Genomic DNA, 10,015 nt, shown 5'->3' on the forward strand with positions numbered 1-10,015 from the left:
GAAGCTTCTAGACAGTACACTGTTTAATAAGGCTGTCATTAAGCATTTCTCTTCATACAAACTAAACCCAGTTGGAGAGAAGACATTGTGCTTTTAGTAAAGCTATGACAAAGCTCACGAAATGAGCTACGTACAGAATGATTGAATGTTACCAGAGTTACTTTGCAATTGATGCAATGTACGATAATGCACATCAAGAACAAAATTAATGTGAAAGTCTGGAATAAAAATAAATCATATACTGTTGCCACATTAGTGAGAAACACACTCATTCAGTATAAAAACAAATATTTCCAAGAACTGAATAATTCAGATAATTGACTTTATACATTTCATTGACTACTGATTTGTTCTAGTTAAAGCTCTGCCTACTACATTAACTAGATACATTTGTATATCCTTTAGCAGAAAAGATGTAAAAGCACAATTTAACAAATGATGGTTATTGTTAAACTCCACAGTCAAGATAGACTGTCAAATGTGGTACTGTTTTCTGAAGTATTCTACAGTAAAACCTGGGAATAGTGACAATACCCCTGAAAGGCTTTAAAAAGTTGCATAACAAGTAATCCACGATGATTTAAAAATACATGATGTGTTGAAGTAGTTGCACAGCTGATTAAAAAATACAAATACATGTTTAAGCGGATATAAAATGTTCAGATCGTAAAGATTTTTGCAAAATAGCGCTGACGTTTTTCAAAAAATTCATTAATACCATTGTTGAGTATATTAAAAATTAGTGTCTGTCCCAGTTAAACATGTCCTCTGAAATTTAAAAACAGCAGCACCTATGTATCAAGTTGGAATTGCAAACCATATTGCTTTAAGCAGCCACCTTCCCACGTATACAAGTATTGATTTCTTGGGTTATAAGAGAGCATTGCAAGTACCTCGCTTGATGATCTGAAATCAAAACTTACGTCCAGCAGTTTTCTTTTCAGCAAATCAAAAACGCCAACTACTTGCGAGTCTTTTGTATCTGTAATGTAAAGCACTCCCCGTGCGATGAACGCATTGCCAGCCTTTGATTTGGGGTAAGTGGTGTTAATAGTCTGAACAATGGAAAATGACGTTTCATTGATTTGAATTTTGCCGACGGTGATAGTCTCCTCCGAAGTCGAAGCGTAGATTACCCAAAACCCGTTTTCGTCCGCCGCCAAATCGAAATAAGTCTTTGAGTTTTGGAAGAGATAATTGCGACTCTTGTGCAGGGCATTTTCAATCCTCATCCTCTGAGGTGGTGTCCCGTCCAAAGGAAATCTGAAACGCATGTGTTGTCAGACAGCATTTTTGTGCTCGTTACAGTGGCTTTTTAGTTTTTTTTTCTCTCCACTGCCCAAACCCAGCCCCGTCTTATGACATCCTTCTGTTATATATCAAGTGTTGCCACCATCCCCAGCAGTTTGAAACACCAAACAAAGATGATGAGAATTGTTGTTGGCTCCATGACCCCAGTCCTTATCCAGCGCTTAAGGAAACTCGTTTCTCTCACACATTGAGTGGACAGGATTTAACCTCGTTGTTGCACACAAGACTTTTAACTATGGGCATGACCATGTATGGGCTCGGCAAAAAAAAACTTCCAAGATGAATTTTAAACGGCGCATTGGCAGCGAAATCCTTTACATTTGGAGCAATGGAAGTGACGGGACTGAGCAAAGGGACGTTCACTTGCTCGTCTCGCTTCAATAGCTTTTTTTTTTAAAAACATCTGTATTCCACGCAGTGTGATTTTACCGCACCGAATTTAATGCCGTTGTTATCTGCACCACAATTTACAAAGGAATATGATTAACTGATGGCTGAAATGAACATCTGACCACCTTTGACAGTGTGTTTATTGATGATCTTTTTCTATAAAAGAAATCCGCAATATATCTAAAAGCCGTATATTGTACTCACCGTATGATGTTTTCGGATCCACCTTTGTGGTAATAAATTGAGCCATTAAGGACAGCGTGACCACAACCGTGAAAGAAGTACGGCAGTACGATATTCTTCGCCTTACTCCCATTCTTCAGTGCTTCTAAATTCTCATATTCGGATACTGTCAGACCTGCGGTGCGATATAGCATTGCAGAAACATTTAGAAAAACAAGGTTGATGCAATTACAATAACAGCTTGCATTTATATAGCACCCCTCGTGCAGGCTAGATGACTCGTGGAGTCCTGTAGCTCAGTGGTTAGATCTGGGTTCGATTCCCAGCAGGGGGTGAAACCTTGTACAAGTTTCTTCACTCCACAACGTGTCTGATAATAATCCCTCAAAAAAAATAATAAATTGGTCATTTCAATCCACAACTGTTTGCGGGACATGCAAAGGTTCTGCCGACAAACCTGAAAAGTGCTGAACAAGCCAAATTCTGTCATCATTCTTCGCTGCCGAATCTTGCATCCATGCACCAAACGTGTTCGCAGACTTGGTCACATTGCACGGACCATCTGCTAATATTACAATGCGTCCTGTTGGAAAAACATTCATGGACCTGTTGACATCATACAGTAATACTGCAACTCGGCATCAGACAGCAAAATTATAACCTATTTAGCCGTACCAGGTTTCTTGGAGCGAGAGCTCATTGTATTTTTTGCCAATGTCTTTCCTATCACGGTGCTGTCGTTCGGTACGACTTGAGCCTCATCTAAATTTAAACAAACGGAGAAGATTTGCTTTAACAAGGAGAACGGCACTGTGAGCAGATGGATATAATGTCGTGGAGTCCTGTAGCTCAGTGGTTAGAGCACTCGCTTTGCAAGCGAGAGACCCGAGTTCAATTCCAGGCAGAGGGCGAAACCTTGGGCAAGTTTCCTTACTCCACACAGAGCCTAATAATAATCCCTCCAAAAACCAAAAACAATAATAAATTGGTCATTTTCAATCTACGACTGTTTGTGGGACATTGCTGTGCGCAATTGGCTGCCGCGTTCGCCCACAAATATACAGTCAATTCACTTTGCAGTATGTTCTGTGAAGCGCTTTGGGACGTCCTCCCGACGTGAAAAGCGCTACATCAAATGCAAGGATTATTATTATAATGTCACTTAATCTGTGCTATCAAATAAATTGCTGGCACATCAGCTTTGGACAGATGGCAGAGCTCAATGCTAATACGTTACCAGAGCTATCCATACTCTGTTCATCTTGGGGCTTTGATCCTATGGCAGAAGCTCTTGGACCAGGAGCTCCGGGTGGGCCGACTGGCCCTGGGGGGCCGGGGGGACCCATTTCGCCTTTGCTTCCTAATAGAATTGAACGGAAGAAATTATTGCACTTAGTGTAAACCTGTCAAAGCAAGACTTCAGTGGGGGCAGAATCACCAACGGCCCTTGTGTGAAGAAGCACCATCCTATGTGGAGCAAAAGGTCATAGATTTCATGATTTCTCCCTCCTTTTCCCAAGAGGGAAGTTTCCAGGTGCATCAAGGATAGAGGGCTTGCAGGGAATGAGATAAGGCAGGGCAATGGAATTAAATAACCACCTTCCTTTGAGAGTCAATGGGCCGAATGGCTTTTTTCTGTGCTGTAAAGTGCTATGATTCTGCAGCTCCTGTCCCCTCTGATGTAAAATCTATGTAAAAGTGATTTCTTGTGTGCGTAAAAAAAAAAAAACTCTTGCCAATTTACCTTTTAAAATGATCTCATTGTAATTGTCGTCACTTTCACCTTTCGGTCCTTGTTCACCCTTTTTGCCTGGTTTTCCGTCCGCGCCAGGAACTCCTGGCATTCCCACTTCTCCCGGCGTTCCGGGGGCTCCAGGGTCACCTTTCGGCCCGGCTGGAGCTTTAACGTGAACAGGGTAATTTGTTTTTAAAGTGTAATCCATTCTGCTGCTAACCGGCTGTTTGTTCTATTGGACAACGACTGATGCTTGTACGTAAAATAACAACATGCTGGTTTAGGCTGGGAAGATCCCTAGATTTCCTCATAGCGCCCGACTGGTTTTGCAATCTTCATTTGAGAAGGAGGAATAGATCCATTTGGGCTGGTTGGAGCTTGAGGTTTGCCCACCCAATTTAAAAGCAATATGTGTATTGTTATCAGGGTATGACTTGACTGTAACGTTATTTAAGCTGTGATCAAAGTTACTGAAGCTCAGCTACAGCTTATTGGAACTAGCCCAAAGGGTGTGACAAAAAGCAACAAAAACCTGCACTGATGAAGCACCTTTCATGTTTAAAAAGAATTCTCACAAACCCTTGACAGATGTCGTGGTTGATACCGAGCAGGGAAATGTTTTTTTAAAAAAGATGGCTCCAGTGAGGAGAGTAGAATCACATCAGTATATTAACACAACGGAATGGGCTTCTTGTTGTAACCTATCTATGCTGACTCCCTGCTCCAAATGTTACGTTAAAATGACAGATTGCTTCAAAGTGCTACAGGATACAGGCAGCCTCGGCAATCTCTTGAGTAAAGCTTGGAAACTTTTTCTCCGAATAAGAGCTGAATTTGTCTTGGGACACCTCTTGCTCTGTAGAACACCAGGTAAAGATTTCAGCACACGGACTCCTCATCCATTTTGACTGCCCCAGTGAATATTCTCAACCAGTGACTGTCACCTGTGTAACACTTAGCCTCGGAGAGACATGTCTACCTTTTCGCCCTCGCTTGCCGTCCTTTCCCGGTGGTCCTTGAGGCCCAGGAAGTCCATCAGAACCATTGAAGCCCGGAAATCCGATTGAACCTGGAGGGCCTTAAAAGACAGAGCAGTAACACGGTTAAAGTTGTCTGGAAGCAAATCCGACCACCTCGGTTGCTCTAACATACCATGTAAATCATTCATAATTCTTACCAATCGGTCCAGCTATTCCTGGTGCCCCTGTTTTCGAGAGAAAAAGGCAAATTTAGTTACATTTGATTAAAGAGAACTTCAAGGTAACAACACGCCAATTAGCCACTGAATTTGCCTACAAAATGCACTACACCTTACAGTAGATCCTGTGAATCCCTTTGAGATGTCCTCCTGACATGAAAAGGTGCCATATCAAATGCGAGGATTATTATTATTACTATGTAACTCTATGATTGTTTGCATTCCTTCATAAAGAATAGTGTGTAAATAGAAATATATATGAGTTTCTTCTAATTTGGCATTCTGTGTAAAATTGACAGTCTTGTTAGAAACAACAACTTGCAATTAATATAGCGCCCTTCATGCAGGGCAGCGTCTCAGGGGGCTTAACAGTGGCAGAGCCTGTCACTGAGCAAGGAGGGAGGGGAGGAGGTAACCGTAAGCACGGTTGAAGAGGAAGGTCTTCAGTAGTGATCTAAAAGTGGAAGGAGGGGGCAAGATGGGGGGATTGAGGGAGAAAGCACCACAACTTCAGGGAGCCGTGGCTGAAAGCACAGCCGCTGATGGTGGAGAAACATACCTGTTAAGCAAATCCCTTTGGTGCTATTGCACAGGTTGACTAACACTCGGACCTAAACAAAAGCACATACACGGTTTGTAATACAAAGAGCAATGAAATGGACCATCACATAGATACATATTCATGTCCTCTTGGAATGGTGCCTGCTCCAACACATTAGATATTGAAATGTGTTCAGATCGTAAAAAGATTCATATTTAAATATCCACCCACACGAGCCTTGGAAACAATCTTGTCTCTTTACAGAAGCTGCCGTTGTGAGGCAGTTTTGGCAAGAGAGCTAGCGCCTGAGCAGCTGTAACAGCACGTCACCCCCCCCCCCCCCGATTCAGTCTCTGGCTCTGAGCAAAGTTTGCAACTGCAACAACATCTGAAAGACAAAATTCTCTCGTGGTCTTAGCCTTAACCACCGGTCTTCATTTTAAAATCAAGCAGAATTGTGGAAAAGTACTTCAATTTGGTCTTAATTTGGAATCTGGTTTTGCTCCATTGCCAAAGTGGTGAGTGAGAAAGTCTTCCAATCGCAATAGAGAGATGGGTTTGCAGGGGAACTGACGTTTCCTGATCTGGCCCCCAAAACAATTTATAAATTGCATTCTCTCCTCTCCAGTTTCCTTTCTTGCTATAGACTGACATTGCGACACTCTGCTACAGCCATTAGTCAACCTGCAGGCCATCTCCTGAGAGACGATTCTTCAATATCCTTTGATATAATTCAAGATTGGCTGCCACCTTTCACCCACAACAGTCAATTCACTTTGCAGTATATTCTGTGAAGGTCTTTTAGACATGTCAACATGATAAGGCGCTATATCAAATGCAAGGATTATTATTAATATACAAGCCTAAGCAGTGAGAATAATAGCTACATTTTATTGACTTAAATTCTAGCCATGAAAGTTATTCGTAACACAAAAGTTATTCAGATTTACAATAATCATTATCATTACAAATATTATATTATTATTAAAACCACACTTGCATAGCCAGACAATCATCAGAGCAGTGGGATTTCAAGGCTGTGTTCAATTCAACAGATACAACACATATCCAAGCTCTTAAGGAACCCGGCACTTTAATCTGAACATCTCGTAATTTTTCAATCTATTTATAATTTCCAGCTGACTTTTTTAGCTCTTCTTTCCCAAAATAGAGTTGAAACTTCTGCCCGTGTTGTGTTGTCTGTCTGATCTGAACTGTGTCTGCGCTCCTTAACATTTTGTCTAACGCCGTTTGATGTTTGCGGCTGAATTACACCTTTGTCTTATTGTTCCGACCAGATTTCGAGCCCTCGGGAAGATACCTGACAAAGATCCCAAGTCCCTTGAGTTTGAAGTCAGTTTGGCTCAAGTGAAATATGATGATAATAATAATATAATAATTCTTGCATTTGATATAGAACCGTATCACATCATTGAGACATCTCAAAGCGCTTCGCAGAACATACGGTTCAGAGAATCGACTGTATATTTTGTGGGTGAAACGCGGCAGCCAATTGCACACATCAGTGACCCGCAGACAGTCGTTGACTGAGTGACCAAATTATTATTTTTTTGAAGGGATTATTCGCTTTGAGTTTAAGGCTTTGCTTACCGGGACCTTAAAGTAAGTCGTCATCTTGATGAGATCGCTGGACTTTCGCCGAGTCTCTAGTTTGTGTTGGCTTCGCTTATTCCGGAGTTTCTGGTCCAGGGGTGTCTCGATCTCCTGAACCAGGTGGGAGATGACCTCACCTGGCCATGTCTCGCAGAAATCGCCCAGCCGGTTCTCCACCACTTCCAACTGTCTCCTCAAGTTGTTGTATTGCAACAAGAGGAAGATCAGTCCTGCGCAGGTCATCAGGGTGACCACAAACACCCCCAGGAAGAAAGCTCTCTCCTTCACAGAGCTGGTGCGTCCCCTCTGCACAGTCACATTCATTTCAACCAACCTTTCAACCTGTATAAGAGACAGAGAGAGAGAGAGAGAGAGAGAGAGCGAGAGAGAGGGAGCAGAGCAGAGAGTGGGGTGTCCTGTGCTCCTTAATTAACAGGTCAGGGTACAATCAGGCTGAAAAGACCACAGAGAGAGGGAGAGGGAGGACAAAAGAGACTGAATTCTTCGCAGAAATGACGAGTTCAAATCCTATCCCTCTGGTCAGGGAATTCTTTTTTGTGGTGTGTGTGTTGGGAGGGGGAGGTGGTGGTGGTGGTGGTGAGAGTTGACTGGCGTCTATTTTATATGCAGTTGCGTCCTTTGTCGTCAGCTGGCAATGGCCGGAGGCTGCATTTTTTGAGATTTAATCACAACTGCATTCATTCATTTCAGACTCGCTCTTGTGTAATGTGCTGGGGTGGGGCATCGCGAGCAAGAAAACTCCTTCCAGTCCAGTGACAGAAGTCCCTCGGATTAGAGAAGAGCTGTCACTTTCAATCTACAGAACACTTTCATCCCCATATGGTTGAGTTCCACACTTTTGTCATACTGAGACTATAATAATAATTATAATAATAATAATAACAATAATAATAATAATCCTTGCATTGGATATAGCCCCTCATCAAAGCACTTCACAGAATATCTTGTAAAGTGGATTGACTGTGTATTTTGTGGACGGAACAAAATAAAATCAATTACCGAGAGGGAAATCTCAGTTATTTTACCGAGTTCACTTAACGTACAAGAATGATAGAAATAATTCTCTAATAATTGGGTCTAAAATGTGGAATTTCCATGTGCAGGTGAAACTTTTTGTTTGGTTTGGATTGGATGCACTCGCTAATTTGCACACAGCAGTGCATCACAAGCAGCTATGAAGTGAATGACCACTACAATCTAGTGGATTGTTGGCCAGAACACCTGGAGAAAGAAACTCCCTTCACTTTCTTGAATAGCGCCAAAGGGATCTTTAACATCGACCTGAAAAGGCAGATGGGACCTTGGTTTTAACGTCTGATCTGAAGGAAAGTACTTTTCACAAAACAGAGCGCACTCACTACCGGCATTCCATTGGAGTGTCAGCCTGACTATATAAATTCGAAGTCCCCACGTGGGGTTTGAACCCACAATCTTCTGACTCAGGCGAGAGTGCTACTAACAGAGCCGGGCTAACATATTCAGCCTCTGTTGCTGAAAACCCCTTTTGAATCTGAATCACGTAGACCTGAGTAAAGGTTAAGCCTAAATACCCAGTGCCCGTTATGGGCAGACATAATATTATGCGCAGGCAGAAATTTATAGAACTTTTCCAGACTAAACTGTGAAGACAAACGTATATTGAATAGCGATGAACACATCCGTACAACTGAACTTTGTTCTCAAAGATAAGGAAACAGCTGTATTCAATTGTTATTTCAAATCAAATTGCTTTTCACAGTGTAGAGTCATAAGTTCAAGGGAACCTTTTTTGGGTTCGTTTTTTTCTCTCTGTGTGAGTTTGGTCTTGTGGAGGTGAGGAATGTCAACACTGGGAAATGAAAGATTTTCTCAATGTAGAAATCCAGTGTCAGTATTAAACTCTCACAGGTTAGGTGTACAGTGAAGCTCCTAATGCTCTACCCCCAAACAAAAATGCTGCCTCAATCCCAGGCTTGGAACACAGCAGTTCCGAAGCATTTCCAAGTGAGTTTGCCCATCTAGTGTGAAAGGAATAGTTTATTCTTCATCTCAGCTAGAAATCATGGACGGATTAGGATTTTAATATAATATTCCCCATCTTCAGGTCATGCCTGAAGACCCTCCTCTTCGACCGTGCCTCCTGTCACCTCCTCCCATCTCGACATCGTGCTCCAACACTGTCAAGCGCTCTGGGACACTACCGTGCGTAAGGGGTGCTATGTAAACGCAAGTTGTTGTATTCTCAGCTCACCTCCTTTATCCCTATACCTTGCAAGACAGGGAATACATCAAGGGATCGAGGCACCAAAAGTCACTGTGAATCACAGTGCTGATTCCTGCAGATGAACACGTGGTATCACAGTCGCCGTTCTTCCTGTATGAGCCTGGACTAGGAGTGTTTGCAGTTTATCTCGCTATTATTCGAGCAACAGAGGGTATTCAGAACCAAGCCCCATTCTTGTCCTTGCCCACACTCACTATGCCGATGGTTTACTGTTGTGTTTTTTTTTAACCTCGGCAAATACTCAATGAACAATCAAGGCAGAGAAACTGGGAACATAAAAGGGAAGTGTTCCCATCCACACTGCCAATGAAATGACCTGTAGAGTGTTGGCAGTAGCGGTAGCCGTCAGAATCAGCCTGCGGTGATTTTTACAATAAAACGTGGTATGAGCAATTTCAGCAGTCATATCGTCATAGCAGGTAATGCGACTAATGCAACCGCTATCTCTGCACTTACCTTAGAAGCTGCTCTTGAAATAGCCTGAGTGCTCTCTTGTCTTTGTTCATCAGCAGTGAGGCCTGACATGAAATAGAGAAATTAGCCATTAAAGCCCTGCAGAGGTTCTGCACCACGTATCTGCTCATGTGGTCTTGTCACTTTCTGACTTCTGGCGAAGGGAAGGCAATGGATGAAATTCCTGATTGTGCACCGCATGATTGAACGTTTAATTCTATTAAGGAGCATTTGGAACTGAAGTATTTAGTTGTAGCTCACTTGATAACACAAATAAAAGCCTTTAATTGACTGTAGCGAGATGTA

The 10,015-nt window shown here is 42.3% G+C and overlaps 1 protein-coding gene across 1 annotated transcript; it reads right to left on the minus strand.

Moving 5' to 3' along the window:
- Positions 1-5: 5 nt before the first annotated feature.
- On the minus strand, positions 6-9,750 carry gldn (gliomedin). Its single transcript, XM_007906019.1, has 11 exons — positions 9,713-9,750; positions 6,970-7,314; positions 5,377-5,428; positions 4,797-4,823; positions 4,599-4,697; positions 3,629-3,784; positions 3,122-3,244; positions 2,560-2,646; positions 2,342-2,467; positions 1,906-2,059; positions 6-1,263 (listed from the first exon to the last, which is right to left on the minus strand). The coding sequence occupies exons 2-11, from the start codon at positions 7,294-7,296 to the stop codon at positions 792-794; spliced, it is 1,623 nt and encodes a 540-aa protein (XP_007904210.1). The 5' UTR covers positions 7,297-7,314; positions 9,713-9,750; the 3' UTR covers positions 6-791.
- Positions 9,751-10,015: the final 265 nt, after the last annotated feature.

This window comes from Callorhinchus milii, unplaced genomic scaffold, assembly GCF_018977255.1.
Source record: "Callorhinchus milii isolate IMCB2004 unplaced genomic scaffold, IMCB_Cmil_1.0 Scaffold26, whole genome shotgun sequence".
NCBI classification, from domain to species: Eukaryota; Metazoa; Chordata; class Chondrichthyes; order Chimaeriformes; family Callorhinchidae; genus Callorhinchus; species Callorhinchus milii.

Coding starts and splice junctions, on each gene's coding strand:
- gldn (XM_007906019.1), bottom strand. CDS start 7,296: ATGAATGTGACTGTGCAGAGGGGACGCACCAGCTCTGTGAAGGAGAGA. Junction 2,647..3,121: donor ACAGAGTATGGATAGCTCTG/GTAACGTATTAG, acceptor GTTTAAATTTAG/ATGAGGCTCAAGTCGTACCG. Junction 2,468..2,559: donor CTCTCGCTCCAAGAAACCTG/GTACGGCTAAAT, acceptor TTTTTCCAACAG/GACGCATTGTAATATTAGCA.